Source organism: Sylvia atricapilla, chromosome 6 (genome assembly GCF_009819655.1).
Source record: "Sylvia atricapilla isolate bSylAtr1 chromosome 6, bSylAtr1.pri, whole genome shotgun sequence".
NCBI classification, from domain to species: domain Eukaryota; kingdom Metazoa; phylum Chordata; class Aves; order Passeriformes; family Sylviidae; genus Sylvia; species Sylvia atricapilla.
Genome location: NC_089145.1, coordinates 8,620,859 through 8,638,650, shown reverse-complemented (window position 1 = coordinate 8,638,650; position 17,792 = coordinate 8,620,859). Strand labels below are relative to the sequence as shown.

General features: G+C 45.3%; 1 protein-coding gene across 4 annotated transcripts in view; it reads right to left on the bottom strand.

Moving 5' to 3' along the window:
- TEAD1 (TEA domain transcription factor 1) overlaps positions 1-17,792 on the bottom strand; it is a 153,229-nt gene that overhangs the window by 92,062 nt on the left and 43,375 nt on the right. For 2 of the 4 annotated variants that reach the window (XM_066320591.1, XM_066320589.1), the window contains exons 1-2: positions 10,371-10,552; positions 8,332-8,585 (exon numbers count right to left, since the gene is read on the bottom strand). In XM_066320591.1, the coding sequence (XP_066176688.1) occupies positions 8,332-8,479 (148 nt within the window). In that variant the 5' untranslated portion in view covers positions 8,480-8,585; positions 10,371-10,552. Of the gene's footprint in view, positions 1-8,331; positions 8,586-10,370; positions 10,553-17,792 lie in introns of those variants that run through there. The other 2 variants (XM_066320590.1, XM_066320592.1) reach the window with 2 other exon arrangements.

The window sequence follows — 17,792 nt, the reverse complement described above, 5'->3', positions numbered from 1 at the left end:
AGGCAGTTGCAATAGTGACACTGACTTCTCACCCCAGACAAGGTGCATGGTGACCACAGTTTCCATTAACAGTGCCTGAATACCCTGTAGGTAAAACTCTGATGGTGTTTGACTGATGTCCCAGCAACTCCCACAGCACCTCCTCAGGGCTCCAATTCCCTCCTGAATTTGGGATGTACTGCTGTCCCTTTTACATTAGGTTTAACAAGCCATGCCACTTCTGTGTGTTTAAAAGAACATTAATGAAATGGAATTAGCACATTCATATCCCCAGTTTGTATTATTTTTGCTTACAAAACCATGTTCCTTAGTCAAACAGTGTAAACACTTCGTGTGCCTAGAAGAAAACTTGCAGAGGAGCCTTTTTCTACTATCTAAACCATTACTTCTACTGAAAGTCTGTAAATTGTTAATCCATTAGTGTCTAATTTCTTAAGCTGAAATTCCAGACTTGAATCATCTGGAAGCCCAGAGCCTGAAGTGTTTCTGTCTGATGTTCCAGACCAAGTGCCCCACATGAAATTGTTTGTAGGGTAGGAAAATATTCATACAATGGTATTAAATGCAACTTCTCAAGGGCACCACAGGAAAAAAAAATAGAAAAAAATTCTTCATGCATCTGTTAGGAAATCCCCATAAGACTCAGATAAGATGCATATTAATTTTGAATAGCAGGCCCTCAGGGAATTGTGTAAGACTCATGTCACAACCACCACAACATTTGCTCTCCAACATTTAGCCCAGGATCACCCCTGTGAGGTGTGGGGTACAACATAAGCCTACTTCTCAGGAGGCTGCATGCCCCCAGAAATCCAAAGGTGCTGTAAAATTTCCTTGTGTTCCCACTGCTCCCTGTTCCCCGCAGTGTTATTTGCCATCACACCCACATGGAGCAAATCCCCTACGGGGACAGTGGGAACATTAGGATGAAATCTCCCCTCCAGCACGGTTCAGATGCCTGGTTTTTAGCACTCATCTCACTGTCCCCTAGTCCATCTTGAACGGCCATCCAGGACTTCCCAAACCCAGCACTCTCAGGTGATGGTGCTGGATCAATTTTTGATCAATATTTTTTTCTGTTGCTGGTTGTGTAAGATGCTCCCTGCACTGCCCAAGTCGCTCTCTTCACCAAACAACAATTTCTACATTTTCTCACCTCTTCTGCTTCCATAAGGGTGCCCAGAACAAGAGTGTCAACATGGTTCTAACTTACCCTCCCCACCCTCTCATCTGGCTTGGCTGGGGATGTGAGTCACTGCTCTGCTGCCACCACTGTGTGACATAACTCAGCTGGTGTCTGAAGGGCAGACACTTCTACCACAGTGCCATACTGGCCCCATGAAGAGGAATTCAAACCTTACAGCCCATCATAACCCCCAAGTGGGCCTCACTTGTCCAACTCCAGGTATCCCCAGGTTGCCTGAACGAGAAGGTGTTTGCCCTAGGAGCGACCCCAGTTCTTCAAGGAATGAGATCAAATAGACAAGGCAGTTTTCTTCCATGCTATCTCTACATGCAGGGCTTTGAATTATCTTGATCTCTCAGTACTGCGCAGCCAGCTAACACACTACATCAGCCTGATCAGGACTGTTTTAACTACCTCCTAGCACGACAGCTATTTCTTAAAGCTGCAAAACTCTGCCTTCTGCAACTGCAGGATCACAAGTTCATCTTGAGAAACCAGTGCTGGGAGAAAAACAAGCTAATACAAATGACACTGGACAACCACCTGAATGTATCCTGGATGTTCCAGTGAGGTTGCATCACTTCAGTGCTCTCATGTTAATGTGTGTCAATCCTAAACAAGGGTATTACCAGAGGAACAAAGCATTAAAAAAAAAAAAGACAGTCTTACTCTGTTTAGTATGGCTGTTAAAATAGGATTAGCCACACTCTGAAGTGGACAAATGCCTGATCTGAACCTGCCCTGGTAGTTTCCACTTAATTTTCAGGCAAGAACTGATGTGTCCAGTAGCTCCTCCACATGCAGTGCCCACTGAGCTCTGGGAGCCTGGGCCAGCAGCCACACTGCTGTCATTCCCATGAACAGGCTATACACAACTTTCTGCCAGATCCCCTTTATAGGGGTGACTGAAAAGAACACGTTTAGCAGAAAGAGGACAAAGCCCAAGTGCTAAAAATCACGTTTAAAGGACACCTCTCATTCTTTCTGATGCATAATTTTTCAGCAAAAGTTCCCAGTATCCATTCCCATTTCCTTTGGAATACATCATCCTCCCAACCCAACCCAGCCAATGGAATACTCAATCCACGGCTTGATCCATGTACCTTCCACAACATTACTGACACTTTCTGCTGTGGTGCTTACCAGCACCTCTGAAGGAGGAGTTGATTTCCCCTTACCACACACAGCTCTCACTGTCCCACTTAGATTTTCTCTATAGAATAGGAGATTATTAAAAAAAAAAAAAAGACAAAAATTCTCTGTCTTATGATGACTCTGTCACTTTATCTTAAAGCACTGACAATTTACTCTTGAAAGCCCAAGGAGAAAGATTAAACCCTGTTCCCCCACATTTCAGAAATCCTCGAGGACAAGCAAGCCCAACAACCCCTCCTTTCCACAGGCTGGGCTCACAAAACCAGATCTTGCCCTCCTGCAAGCACGGCCTGCTGATGTTGCAAGAACATCACCATGTTGCAGAAAGGATCTCAGGCAGATTTGCTCATCACCCAAGCAATTTCAGCTGTAACTTCTCCAGCAGACACCATCTCTCTGGCCCTTGCTGCCCTTCCCTGCTGGCTGAGGGCTCACACCGAGCAAGCCCAGCTGCCAGAGTGTTCCTGGGCACATTTGTTTACAACCTAAAAAACCCCAAAACCCCAAAAAAACTCCTATTCTGAAGTGGCTTTCAGAATAGGAGTCCCATCTCCGCTGCATTCATTTGGGGCACGTTGCTGAGAGAACAAAAAAGGGGGGAAAAAACCAACAAAACACAAGAGCATATCTTTGTACAATGATTGCAGGAACAGATGAATAAACATGAAACCTGATACTTCACATCTGGTATTTCATCACTCCAAATACCTTATTCACATTCAAATATATTTAATACTGTGGAAACTTTATAAGGTAACAATGTCTTTATGGAGGCAGCAACTTGCATGGAACTTTTAAAATTAAAAGCAAAAGTAAAAATAATTTGCAACATGTTAATGCGCTCTTCATAAAGCTATTTACTTCACAGTTTCCTAATAGAAAGAGAGAAAAACACCAAATAATGGCAGCTAGCTACAGAATCAGGCAAGCCCACAGAATAGGATTTCTTTTGTCAAGCTTCTAGTTCAAAGTTCAATTTTAATACCCAATTTACACAAGGTGCCTTGGAAATGAAGACTATTATTACTCACGGTACAAAAACTCTATTATCAGAGCAGAAATTTTTAATGAAAGTATCCTTTTCCCTTAACAGTACATGCCAAGAGATTTTATGTATAACGTCATAAACATACACAGTTCTGAAAGGCTGCTGTGCAATTTCCCACATTAATTAGTACTCACTCTTCCCTGTAAAATCACTAAACATGCTAAAAACTTCCTTTTAATAATTACTACACACTCACAAGCACTTTTCTTGCGGAGATGAATACCTCCAATGCAAACTCGCAACTGAAGAGCTGTTTACAGGCCTCAAAAACTAATATCAAATTTTTTTTCTTGTCTTAAAGGCAGAAGGCACCCTTCCTACATTGAGGCTAATTTAGCAGTGGTGATAACAAAATGTCTGCAGGCATATTCCAATTGCTAGCTCTTGTGGCACTTTGGCATTGTCCCTAGAGGTGCACTAAAGCCACATCTTGCTGTAGCAAAAATATAAAAAAAATAAAATAAAAAATTAAATAAAAATAAAATACACACAGAGCCAAATCCAACCCCGTGGTAACTCCAGCGACTTCAGTGTTACACCAGGGATAAAAGCTTTTCACAGCAGCTTTCATTCTTGTAATCTTTTCCAAAACACTCTCCCAGGAGCAAAGACAAGCACAGGCAAATATCTTGCCAGTAAGTGAGTTCACAGGGATTGCTACAAGTCACTAAACTGTCAGCAGTAAGAGACCAACAATCGGAACAAAGTACAAACACAGGACAGCCAATGCCCTCTAATGGGCTGGAGTTTTACTATGAGCTGGATAAACAAGGACAAGGAAATTCGTCGGAATGGATCTCTGAGACAGAAGGCAAATCATAGGCTGCCCTATTTTGTACCAGAGCATGATATTTGTGTTTGACCAATACTTCCTTTGAAACAGTACAGTGAAAAAATTCCTACCGATGCCTTGGCAAGACAAATGAAAACGGGTCTGAGAACTCAGTGTTTCCTCCATGGCCTACACTGGACTGATTCCACAAAGACTCTGAGCATCAATTTATAAATGTGTTCCTCTATCCTCCACATTTATACCCTCCTCATCTTTTTAAAATTTTATTTACTTTTAGTCAATACTATGCTAGGAGCAAAACCAGCACTGTAAGACCTTCACAACCTTACTCACAAAGGAAAGAAAAAAGGCGTGGTGGACAGAGCTTTCCTTCAGGAAGCTTATCACATGTCCCTTGGCTTTACTGTGTATTCCCTTTCTCTCTCAAGAATTTCAAAACTAGTTTCTGGAATTTGCCCATTCAAACCAAAACAAGTGTCTTTACAAGGTTCTTACCCAATCATTTCCTATAAATTTAAAAACAAGAGTTTCATTAAACTTTCGTTTTGTTTTCTGACGGTTTCTTCAAGGAGCCATAACCCTGGGTCAGCAGCATGAAATGCTCCTGGTCTTGCACCCGTCACAGTTTTGCCTTTGCAGCCTGAGGATGCCCCGAGGCAAGAATAAAAATGTTAGGACATTCCCTTTTCTCTCCCCAGAGAGGGGCCCCTGCAACCCTTTTCTGCTGGGGATAGGATCAAAAGTCTTTTGTTCTCATCATCCTCTTACGCCTTAAGTTACATTTTTGGGAAGGCAAGGGAAGAGGAAAATGCCCTCCCCCTTTCCTTCCCCCCTTTCTCCGAGGTCTCAGCTGTAGGGGAACAGCTGAAGTGATCCAGGCTGTCCAGAGAAGTCACAAATGTCCCTCAGTGCCACTGGGGCAGCTCTCCCATCACGAGGCACCCCGCTCTTGCCCGGGTGGCACCGTGGGCAGGAGCCCCCTGGCCACCCCTCACCCACAGAAGCCAGGGGCCTTCAGTGCTCCTTGAGCAACCCTCCGGGTCCCCGGAGCCAGCTGAACACAAACCTCTTAGAAATGCCAATTTCAGGATGGTTTTCAGACCACCACAAAGAACAGTGAAGAAACTCTGGCTGCCTGCTTACATGAATGTCGCAAAGCTCTCATTAAATCAAAGGCAGAGACTTAAAATATTTCTTCCAGCAAAATCTCTGCTCTTCTCAAACTCTCCCTCCAAAGATCAAAAACGACAATTGCTTAACTTAATCCACGCAGAGTGATCATTACATTTGCTTCCATAAAGATCAGATTTGTTCTGGTGCCCATATCTAAGGGTAATTCCAGTCAGAAAGTGGAATGGTGCTCTCTTGACTTTTTGTCTTACGTGGCCCATGAATTACTGACACATTACAATATCCCCCAACACTATGGAGGCTTGGCCATATTGCAACGTGTCTCTTGTAAGTGAAATAAACTTGGTATGCCACTAAAAGGCATTAAATTATTTTCATTATGCCACACAGAATGTAAAACACTTACACTGTTTTGATTTCAAAATCCTTGGAGAACAATTATGCTCTTAGGGCCATAAGACTCTATTAGAAAGTCCTCAGAAACCTAGCATGGTTTCAATAAATCCTCAAACACTACAAAGCAGTCACTCAGTTTGAAGAATGAAAACATGAGTTCATCCACTGCAAAGTCAGGATGTAAATTCTGCTCATACAGCACCCTGCACTTCCTAACACATTTCTTTCTGCCCAATCAAGGCAACACTTTAAGTGAAGTTTTCAGCATCAAGTACACATCAAGTACACAGCTCCTTTTTTGCTTGAAAATTAACTATATTTGATTCAGGATTTGCATAAATATGAGATGGGCCTATGCTTATGGTGTCACTAGCTACCACTATTAATCAGCAATTAGATATGCACAAATAGTTTTATACATATATAACTTAACAAATGTTAACATTCAGGATTAGGAACCATTAAACAAAATCAGTGATTGTCATAGTGAATCGATAAACATGTTAATTTCTTTAGTTTACACAATGGCATAAAAAATGCCTCAAATACCAAAAAAAGCAGATTTCAGGGGTGACTAGTGCGCTTGTAGGGATCCTGAATAAAAAATAAAAAGTGCAGCCACCCTCATTTTGGCTGATGGGCCGTTCAAGCCTAAGTAAGGCTTTAGAGCATAAATACACAATAAGCCTGTTTGTATATACATGCTTACATACTGCTAGAAGGAGCAAAACCTCCTAATTAGGCAAATCGTCTGTCCTTTACCAAAGGAGAATAGCAGCACCGAAAAGCAATCAACACGGGCGGAAAGGGGCGAGCAGGAGAGGACAGGAGAGATTAAATCCCCTTGGGCAGGGGGCGAAGGGGCGTGCGGGAGGAGGAGGAGGGGGGAAAAGCAAACACCCAGGCAGGAAACCCGGCCCGGGAACTTTCTGCCCAGGGCAGCTGAGATGCTTCATCCCGAGCTTTTTTTTTTTTTTCCCCGGACAGGACGCTCGGTGTGGCCGCGGGGGTGACACGGCAGCTGCGGAGGGAGCGGGTCACCCGGCAGTGCCCGTGACCTCGGGCGGGGCACAGCTGGTGGCAGCTGCGGCACCATCTGCTCGGGGCCGGGCCCCTCTGCCCCGCCAGGTAGCTGTGATGGACGGGGGAGCATCCTCGGGGCACGGCCACCAATCCCCGGGCACGGCCACCAATCCCTGGGGCACTGCCACTCCATCCCCCTGGGGCACTGCCACTCCATCCCCCTGGGGCACTGCCACCCCATCCCCTGGGGCACTGCCACCCATCCCTGGGGCACGGCCACCCCATCCCCTGGGGCACGGCCACCCCATCCCCTGGGGCACGGCCACCCCATCCCCGGGCACGGCCACCCCATCCCCGGGCACGGCCACCCCATCCCTGGGGCACTGCCACCCACCCCCTGGCACTGCCATCCATCTCGGGGCACTGCCACTCCATCCCCATGGGCACTGCCACTCCATCCCCCTGGGGCACTGCCACTCCATCCCCCTGGGGCACTGCCACTCCATCCCCCTGGGGCACTGCCACTCCATCCCCCTGGGGCACTGCCACCCCATCCCCTGGGGCACTGCTACCCCATCCCCGGGGACACGGCCACCCCATCCCCCTGGGGCACTGCCACTCCATCCCCCGGGGCACTGCCACCCATCCCTGGGGCACTGCCACTCCATCCCCTGGGGCACTGCCACTCCATCCCCCGGGGCACTGCCACCCCATCCCCCTGGGGCACTGCCACTCCATCCCCTGGGGCACTGCCACTCCATCCCCCGGGGCACTGCCACCCCATCCCCCTGGGGCACTGCCACTCCATCCCCTGGGGCACTGCCACTCCATCCCCCTGGGGCACTGCCACTCCATCCCCCTGGGGCACTGCCACTCCATCCCCGGGGACACAGGCAAGGGCTCTGCCGGCCCCAAGGAGGAGTTTGGAGAATGGAAAAGAGAAAGGAACGGAGTAAAAGAGGAGCACATGGAGCAGTCAGCATCCCCCGGCGGAGGAGCAGCGTGTATTTACGGGATGTTGGCATCTGACTGAGAGCAGGTCACACTCAGGGAAGGGGGGGAAAAAATAGTGAGGAAAAAAAGAAAAGACACAAAAGCACGCCTAACTTGCCTCTTTTTCATGGAGAGGCTCCTGAATGCAACAAAGACTTTATCACTTTGCAGTTCAGTATTGCGTGATCTGCCACACCACCACGCAGACTGCACTTCCCATTTCCCTGTCCTCACTAATCAGTGAAAAATAAAGAAAAAATGCCCAATTTTTTTAAAATGTGGGGTTTTTTGGCCGCATTTAAATGCTTCCTTTAAATATTCACATTCAGTCACAGCACAGAACTTACAAAGGCCACTATATAAGGTAACTAATAAGACAATTCTGTATCAGTATCGCTTTCCTAGTGCCAGCAGAGAAGGAACTGGTTTGGACAGTCCTGACCATCATATCAGCTCAGCTGAGCTCTCTCAGCATCACAGATTTCTTCACTATTTACTCCAAAAGCAGCAAAATCAGAACCAGGAACACTGGGTAGAAACAAGCTGGGCTTTCACAGTTCTCGTGTTGGAACAATTCTTTCCAAAGGCTAAATGTGTACCACTTACCATACATTTTGCCTTCATCTGATAAGATGATTTTCCTCCTCCCACACGGTGGATAGATAGCTAGAGCCTCCTGAAAGCTCTGTTCAATGTCAGGGCTCCAGACACCTTCTGCATCGTTGTCAATAGGTTTATCTGCAGAATCGCTCATTCTTTCAATGTCCTCGGCAGGACTCTCGCTGCCGCTCCAGCTGCTGGGCTCAATGGTGATGGCTGGGGTCTCCAAGCCGAAGCCTGGAGTCTTCAAGGGAATGAACCTGCAACACAAACAGCCAACCCCAAAAGGCGTTAAAGGCGTGGAACTCTAGGCTAACATTTCTGCCTACTTCTGATGCTAAGGGAACAGCAGCTGAGCAGTAACGCCAGCAAGGGGTGCACCCGGGAAAAGTGAAAAATTCCTAACCATTCTGCCTCAAAGGAGCAGAGGTGGAGCAATAAGGCTGTCAGAAGGGGAACTCTACTACATTTTCTGTGTGCAGTTACATGAGGGCATAGAGAATCAGATTATTTTTCACCAATAGTCAAAACTCTCCAGCCACATTGCATCTGGCTGAAGACTAGCACCCTGAAAAAAACAAGCCAGATCCTCAGGCAGGGGGAGATCAGTGTACTGCCACTGGCTGCAAGGGAAGCACACCAATTTATGTCACAGTGACCACCAGAGCCTAAAACCATTTGAACCTAAAAACAAAAGCAAAAAACTACTGTTCACATTCATCCGGATGTCAGTGGATTAAATGGAATTATACCAGCGATGTCACAGCTCAATGTAATTAACTGGAAAAGGCTGTAATTTTCAGATGTTACCCAAATAAATAATACAATCAGAACCCAAGCTACATACAAAAAGAAATCCTTAAAATGATAATACCAGAGCAAGGAATTACAAGAGAAGATATATGCTTTGCCTGATTTAAAAGGTCTCTGTCACAGAACCATAGCAGAACAAAAATTACAAGCTTCAAGTTGCTGAATCAATTTAATAAGAAATAATTTAATATAGCTGCACCTGCTCACACCAGCAGAGCTGCAGATCTGTCAGTGTTCCTTTTATATTTTTGAGAGAAATACAACTCTGCTGTAAAGACTTGCTCCAGGCAAAAAAGCTGCTCTACCAGACCACGTTCACCTCTGGTGTAATTCTTCGGGAAGTCAGTGAAATAACACCAGTAACAGATTTTGGCTCAACATGTCTAGGCATAATGCAGTTTTATTTTGAAAAAAAAGAAGAAGTTTGGTGGCTCTAACTGATCTAAGTGGATGGGAGTGTTCAAACATGCACACACGAGCTGCAAACACAGTTAAAAATCCAGTTTCTTGGCTAAACACTCAAAACCCCCACACGATAAGATTTTTATTCTGCTGAGGCAGAAGAAAGTGCAGAGCTCTGTCCTCCTGCCTCTCGCTGGGGTCCCAGGACATGATCAAAGCACAGGTGAAAAGCAGCAGAACAGCATTTAGCCCACGGAGAAAAGAAGGCGAGAGTGTCCATGGAAGACCACGACACCAACGACTAAACACCTTCAGGCTGGAGAACTGCCTGCAAGAGGAAATATTTACAGCAGCCCTCACCCGAGCTCCCCAGCCAGCAATCGCTGGAGATAACCAAAACCTGACGGTCCGGTCCCTCGGAGGCCACGGTGTCTTGCAAAAAAACCCAGAGTTTCAGTGGGGGGGAACGGGGAGCAGGCTCAGCCTCACAAACCAACATTACCAGTTTGACATCCAAAGCACGGTGTATTTCACTTCTCCGGGCTCTAACAGGAGCTCAGAGGGCTCGGTACGCATGACACAGGCTCCCGTGAACTCGGATTTTCCCTGCTCGCCTGCCTGTTTCTGCAGAGAGGCATTTCTTGACTTCGCATTGGTTTGAACATTTCAGCACAGCTTAGGAAAATGTCAGTGCCTTCCCCACCCGTAACAGGCAGGCTAATCACTGTCTCAAACGCCTTTTAATAACTGATAATAAGGGAGCAGATGGATTCACAGGGAACCACACGCCATGTCAGTGGGTGAGAACTCCGGCCAAATGCACCACTTACTGTTGGGGAAATCCGAGGCGCACAACATTTTTAAAGTCGTCATCACACAAAGAGAGATGCAAACCTTGGTAAAATAGCGCAACCCCATCCTTCACAATCCTCAGAAGGCTGAAGGATTGATTCAACCCCTGGACGAGTTGAATCTTGCATGTAATATTTAGCACGAGCACAGGGATACTGGGAAACTACCGACAAAAACAATATCAAGTCCACTTAAGCCTTCACAAAGAAGAGGAATCTTTGGTAAATGAGAGGTAATTGAATGTTGATAGGGATAATTAGGGGGAGGGGCCAGTTTTATGGCAGTTGTGCAGGGGAAAATGGTTGCTGGAGGATTTATTGGCCTCACATGACCGAACCATGAGGAATATCTCAGCAGGACACATCACTGGCTCTGTTTTCCAGAGGTGACTGTGGCAGGAAATCCTTCCCGAGCCCCTGCCTTGTAACGCACAGCCCAACCACGGGCAGCTTCTGCTCAGCTCAACCACCCTCTGCTTCCAAAACCTGCCACACTCACAGCCTCAAGTCCTATCATCATCTTATAAACCAGCCCTTGTTATCACATTATGCTGAACTAATAATTAAAATGCACGAGGAACACAGTGAGGCCCTAAAGTAATTAATGTTGCCTGATAGTCATGTTATATCTTGCGTTGTGTTTACTGGTGGATTTTCACAAATGCGCTATCTCCCTTCCCATTCCTCTTTACCTACTTGGATAGCATCTTGAGGCACTCATAGCTACTATTCCAGCCTCTAAAATGGAAGATAACCAAGTGTTCCTTGCAGAACATCTGTAAAATAGGGGCGTGGAGCAGCCTGCTGGAAGAACACCTCTGGTATTAAAGGTTATTTGCAGTGATTTCCATTTCAGTGGATGCTGACACTGCAGATCAAGCCAGAGGGCCAAGGAGGAAAAAACCTTGTATTACAACTGCTACATGGCTCCCTCTTACTTCAGGAAAAGAGTGAGCTAACCCAGTTAATCATTGCCAGCTCAGCTCTCTGTATCAAAAGGCAATTCCAGCTCCTTAGCCTGAATTCTAAGGACTCAACTGTGATGAAAAATTTCAGACCTGTTATGCTGGAGTTCGACATGGTTATCGAAAATAACACAAGCTGTCAACAGATGAGCTTTTTTGCACATTTCTAATGAGCTATAAATGTCGTGTGAAAAAAGAGGATTTACAATCCAATTTAAATTGATAAAAAACTTTAAAAAGTGAGCCTACTTTATATCAGCAAACTCCAAATCTTGCAATGCCAGTTTTCAGCAGAGGAAGAGCTAAGCTCCTGGGGTCCAATTAGCCTCACCTCCCCTGGCCAAAATCAGAGCTTGTACACATGACAGATCAACTTGAAGAATTCTGTATTTGCTTTTTATCAGGTTGACTTTAAGAGCACCAATTCCCTGCTTGCACTTTCTGTTAACAAAATTAAAATAGATCAACACTACCTAGAAAATCAACTAATCAAGAACAACAACAAAAAAAGCCCCAAACCAACAAAAAAATAGAGCAACAATAAAAAAACAACCACAAAAACAAAATAAAACAAACTCAAAAGATTTTAGCTCACCTTTTTGTACATTCTATGAGTGCTTAAAGCACATTGGTGCAGTTTAGGTGGTCTGTCTTCAGAGTTTTTCCTTTTATCACCAGAGCCTTACACATTTCAAGACAGCTTCCCCTGTGCACAAAACTCTTTTAGCTGCAAACTAAATGCATCTGTCTTGCAGTTGCTTTCTACTCTGTGCAGTTAAGTCAGTTCTAAATATATCTGTTTTACTCATGCAGTCATTAAGACACTTTTTCTCTGCGTGATGGAGGTATGTCCCCCTGGTCAAACAGCGCAATGTCAGGATTAGGAACACAGAAATCATTAGGGGCAACAGAGGATTTCATAAACATGCTTTATCTTATAGCCAGGCCATTCAAGACAGCTTGGTGAGCTACAAGACATGGCTTACTGTCATTATGTTCACTCATTACAGCAAGCTGAAAAATCACTTTAAAATCTCAGAGAAGGCAAACTGTTGTCAGAGCAAATCAAACCAATGTGTTTAACTCAAACCAAATGATAGCCTGCAACTTCTTATCAAGGGAATGGTTTCTTTACCTACACAAAACATTCTCTTATGCCTTTCACTTTATGAGCAATGCAAACCTGGACTTGCCCAGAAAGCTGCTGCTCACAGACCAACAAGTGAGATCAGTGGCTCCTCACAGGAGTGTACGAAAAGCGCAGATCCATGGCCTTGATTTGTTTCATAATCTTCAATGTTTGCACAAGGAACTAACACAGAAACACTGTCTTTCAAAAGTTACCAGAGCTGGGTCTCGTTTTACAGTGTCTTCCAACAGTGAAACCATTTTCTCTGATTAATTTACTTCCTTGAATTTCAGTGTACTGGTGCCAAATGGTGCCTTCTCTGTGCTATCAAACAACCCCTGGCAAAGGATTAATGCTCTGCAGATATTGGAGCAGGAACACAAAAGGACCAAAAACACGCCTTGATTCCGAGAGCTGTCTGAGGAAAAAGCCCATGAAGCCTCCCAAGTCTTCTAAATTGTGTCTGCTCAGAGGGGATCAAGTGCAGGTACTTCTGAGACTGAACACCAGTGTTGTTATCCACAGTCATCTTCTCACCATGAATAGATGCAGACTGCTACCAAATCATTCTTACAGCCTCACCAATATTTCTAAAACATGTCTTTTAGACAAAAATCTAAATTCTTGAGGTAGAGATTTCGAGTGTTGAAGGGGTAAATTACACTTTTAAGAACACATTATATTTTTAGTTCATGAACACCCTCAACTTAGCCTCAGTTATGTAAAAACAATGGAACGAGGAATCCAACAAGCTTTCTATAAACATTAAGATGGCAATGAGTAGATGAGTACAAACCAACTAATTCTAAATTTTGCAGATGGCAGATTTTCTCTGAAGGCTGGAAAAGTTGCAGGCCCATGGGATTTGCCTTCTGCTTTGTTCAGCATTTCAAATCCACAGCTGGAGCGCCAAAACTCTGGAGAGGATCCAGAGGAAGAAAATTATCAGATCTAGAAAACATGACCTACCAGGAAAGGAATTGGGTTTGTTTAAATTTAGAGAAGAACTGATGTGAGAAGATAACCACTTTCAAATAAGGAAAAGGTAAGAGCAAAGCAGAGAAGCAGCTCTTGGCCATTCCTACCAGGGATAGGATACAAAGCGAAGAACTTGAGCTGCAGCAAGGAAACCACAGTTTGGGCATTTGAGGGATTGTCCTGACCCCACATCACAAGTGATGAGCTCCTGGGGGCACTGGGGAGCCGCTGGGGCACAGAGGTTGTTCCCAGCAGATAACACAAGCATTTCTCAGGAACCAGCTCACACTCTGTGGGGCAGAGGCATGAACCAAACGATGCCAAGAGACCGAGCAGTAAAAGGTCCCAACAGAAGGAAGCCTGCAGTGGGAGCACACCCTTGGCTAGGCACGGGGGAATCCAGCTGCCTGAAAGGCTTCCCAGACGTCCCAGGGACCAGACAGCTTTGTCAGCTGCAGGGCAGAAATCCAGGCACAACCAGGCTTCCTCTGGCAGATGCCTGAGGAGTTTCTTTGCCCTGCACAGCTGCTGGACACTGCTGCAGGAACACCACAGGCTACAGCCACCTGTGAGGCAGCCTGTCAAGGCAGCCAGGGTGGGAAGAAGAGCAGGCTTGGGAGGAGAAGGCTCCATCTCCTACTGCTGCTGTCCATGGGAGCTTTGGGAAACGAGGCTGCCTCATCCCCAGACACCCCATTCTACCACACATCTGCCGAGCTGCCTGACCCTCCCCATCGCATCCAGATTTCTCAAGCTCCTTCTGCACTCATTAAAGTAAATGTGGAATTGGTGGGGAGCCTGATTTTCTCTAGGATTTTATCTTTCTCCTTTGCCAGTGAAAGTATCTTTGCAGTCTTTATGCAAGTAAAGCACGCAAAAAAATTACTTTTATATTTACAAACAAATTCGCAGTGGGTCTTGTAGCTGTGATGTGTAACTGTGTATGGATTTTTCTGATTCTCTAAGGAGTTCAAATGGCATTACTTTCAGGAAACCACTTTATCTATTCAAGCCACTTTATATATAATTTCTTTTTATGAGGAATGGATACAGCACAGTACAAAGAATAAAAATGTAAATAATTTACAGAGCATCCAATGGTGAAATCATTAGATTAAAATGACTTTATATTGTATTTTTGTTACAAGTTCCACTTATCAGCAATTATTCCCTCTAAGAAGAAAGAGCACAGGACACAGAAGCAGCTCATTTCTAGGATAAAGTATTCCTTCAAAACTCAGTCAGACTAATTCAGCCATTCGCATTTGCCACTGAAATTTAAAAAAAAAAAAAGAGGTTTTCTCTGACTGTGAGAACACTTCAGGAAGAAATTCTGATGCCTTGCTTTTCTGGTGATCAAATACTTGCATGCAATGGTGCTTCCATGTCCTTGCTATCATTCATATAAACTAGCTTTGCCATCCTAAGACTGAACTTACCATTTCTTGTTTGGCATTCAAGCTATTTATTAACTGCCAGCTACCTGTTTCAGATTTGTCTTTGGGATCTGTGCAGGAGTAACATGATCAGTTCAACTACAGCCACAGAGCACCTGTGAAAGGCACATGATGTTTTTTCCCTGAGGTGAGTGCATTATGCAGGGAATTTGGATGCACTTCTTTCTCGTCAACTACCACACTCGGTACAAACAAAAGTAGTAGGAAGACAGTGCCATGCCAGTGTGTAAAAGACCAAAAATGTATAACTTAATATCAGTAAAGTGATGGTTTTCTTCCAACAGAAGTCGACAGCCTGCTCATCTGAGAAGATTTACAGGCGTATTTTCACAAACTGTGAGGAAACTTACTGAACAAAGGGTGACTTAGATCAGCAAGCGTAGGCAGCATATAGGCCTTAATGTGAAATTAGAGTTATAGCAACTATTTAAAAAGAGAAACAATGCATGCTCCTTGAATTGCTCTTTTTTTTTTTTTCTTATAGAAACAGATTGCTCTGTTTCTTCAGCAAAGAGTGGTTTGATGCTAATACATGGGAATTCTTCCTTTAGGAAACAGCTTTCATCTCTGCACTCTTTATGCAAGTGAAAACTCTATTTGGTACCACTCTGAGCTTCATTTATTTATTTTTCCAAAGGCTGCTTTTGTTGATAGATATGATTATTGTCATAAGGATGTTGAGTCATTAGCTCCAACCCAGTTTTCTGGTCCATTAGTTTTAATTTCATACCATTAATAAAATGGTTCATCTTCTCAATGGGGAAATGACTGGATTCTGACTGTGCATACACCTCACTCACAAGGCTCAGGAGGTTTTGTGCTGCATCACCAGGATGCCTTCTGCAGGCAGCTCCAGCCTCAAACCATGTGTTATCAGGCTAGTGACCAGCATGCCAAAGGGCTTTCTACATGGCTGCACATCCCTCGTGGTCCATGGTCTGTGCTGATTACCACACAATCACCAGGGAGGCGAATCCCAGCATACCCCTGGTGAATCCCTATCTCATTACTGTCACAGCTGCTCCAGATACAGCTCCTTCCCCGTGTGATGCTGGAGCAGCCACACTCATCCTAGGTGCTAGTGCTCATTTACACCCAGCTGGTTTCAGAAGGGTGTTCCTGGGATTTACCCCAGCTCCAACACCGTGATGTGGTGATGACCAACAAAGATTATTCTGAGCATGACTTGGCGCTCAGTGGAATGAAGAATAGTGAGCAGCACCATGTCTGGCTTGCTTCTGCTAATTGCCAACATGAAGCAAAGGAAAGGATAAAACATTCAGAAGTTCTGGGAAGGAGAAGCCGTTCTTCCTGCACTAACCCAATTGCTGTGCTGTGCAGCAGGCACTGACTTTGCAACCCTTGTCACCCAGTGGGGCCAGCTCAAGAGCAGCAACATCCACTGCCAGTGCAGTGCCATGCCCTGCTCAGCCTAGCTGTGCTCCAGCTGGGACTTCTTCATGGCAAAAGCTGCTAGACTGTGCAGTGGGGATTACTAATATTTCACTTGTTGGCCAGTTATTCAGCTTTGAGAAGAATGGTCTGTGGCCGAGGTGGTTCTGTCCATTTGGGGCAGGGGACTTTGCTCCCAGAGCAAGCTAAATAGCTTGGGCTGGCACAAGGACTGTCCTTTGGTCTTGTTAAGAGGGCAGAAGTGAGCCAAGACACAGACTCCTGTTTATCACAGCATTAAAAAGGTCCTAGTTTGTTCCTCTTTACAGCTCAGCCATCCTGACTCCAACCATTCCCTGACTCTGCCTGCAGCAAGCTCCTACTGGAGTTTCCCTTTCAGCCTCTGACTGCAGGCTTTTACCTGGCTAGAGTGTGACTGCAGCCCCACACTGATCTCACAGCAGTGATTCTCTCTCCCCAGGATTCTTCTTCTCCATGATCCTCTGGTTCCCTCTTCCTCAAGACTCCTCCTCCTTCATGATCCTCTTCACCAGCTCACCCACTCCCTTTTACCACACTTATCTTTATTGGATATAGCTGTGACCCATCAGGGACGAGGCTGTATTGCATAATTAACACAGCTGTTACTTCTCAGCAGCAAGGTCACCTGTATTCCCTTCTCCTACACCTTGGCACTGAAAAATGGTCTGTAAGAAACATTCCCAGCCCCAAGATCCCTACATAGAGGTCACAGAAGGTCCCTTAGGGCAAGGTCTGCAGCCACTGTTTTGCTTGGGGCATGTTCATGGAGTGTGTGTTTGGCAGGTCACTGTAACCCATTCTGCTGCCAGCACACGTGAGCAGGAGATAAAAACTAGTATGTGTGACTGTCAAGGGCAATCACATAGGTGCAGTTCTTGTTTATGTGCAATAAATCTATTTCTTGAAGGCCTTAAGCTCAGTCACCCTGTGGAGGCTGAGGCAGGGTTCAGTGTGCAGAGGCTCTGTGCCTTCCCAGTGACTCCACAAATTACCAGTTACAGCATAAAGCCCGAAGAAGAGAGGCACTGTCCCTCTTTCAGCTCCAGTGCTGTCCACCTCTCCATACACATAGCTTTGGGGTCCAGCCATGAATCCAGGCACAAACACACTCAGTACCATTGGAACTATCCATCCTCTGCATCTGCTGGTGCTTTTCCCATCCGTCCCATCTCCCTGGGAGTAGGTGAATGATGCAAATGCAGTAAATGGCTTTCACATAGGCAAACAGAGGATCTCTTCTTTGTAGTTTGCTGTAACTGCCTTCCCACAGGAGCACTGAGCAATTATTTTCATTTTGTACCCCAAAAGCCAAACTGGAACTATTAATACCACCTACCAAGTGTTGCAAATACCAGAATGAGGTACATCCTTGATCTCTGGTGTGTTACAAGCTTCCTGTAGGGACCACATATGATCCAGTGCTCACACAAATGATGGA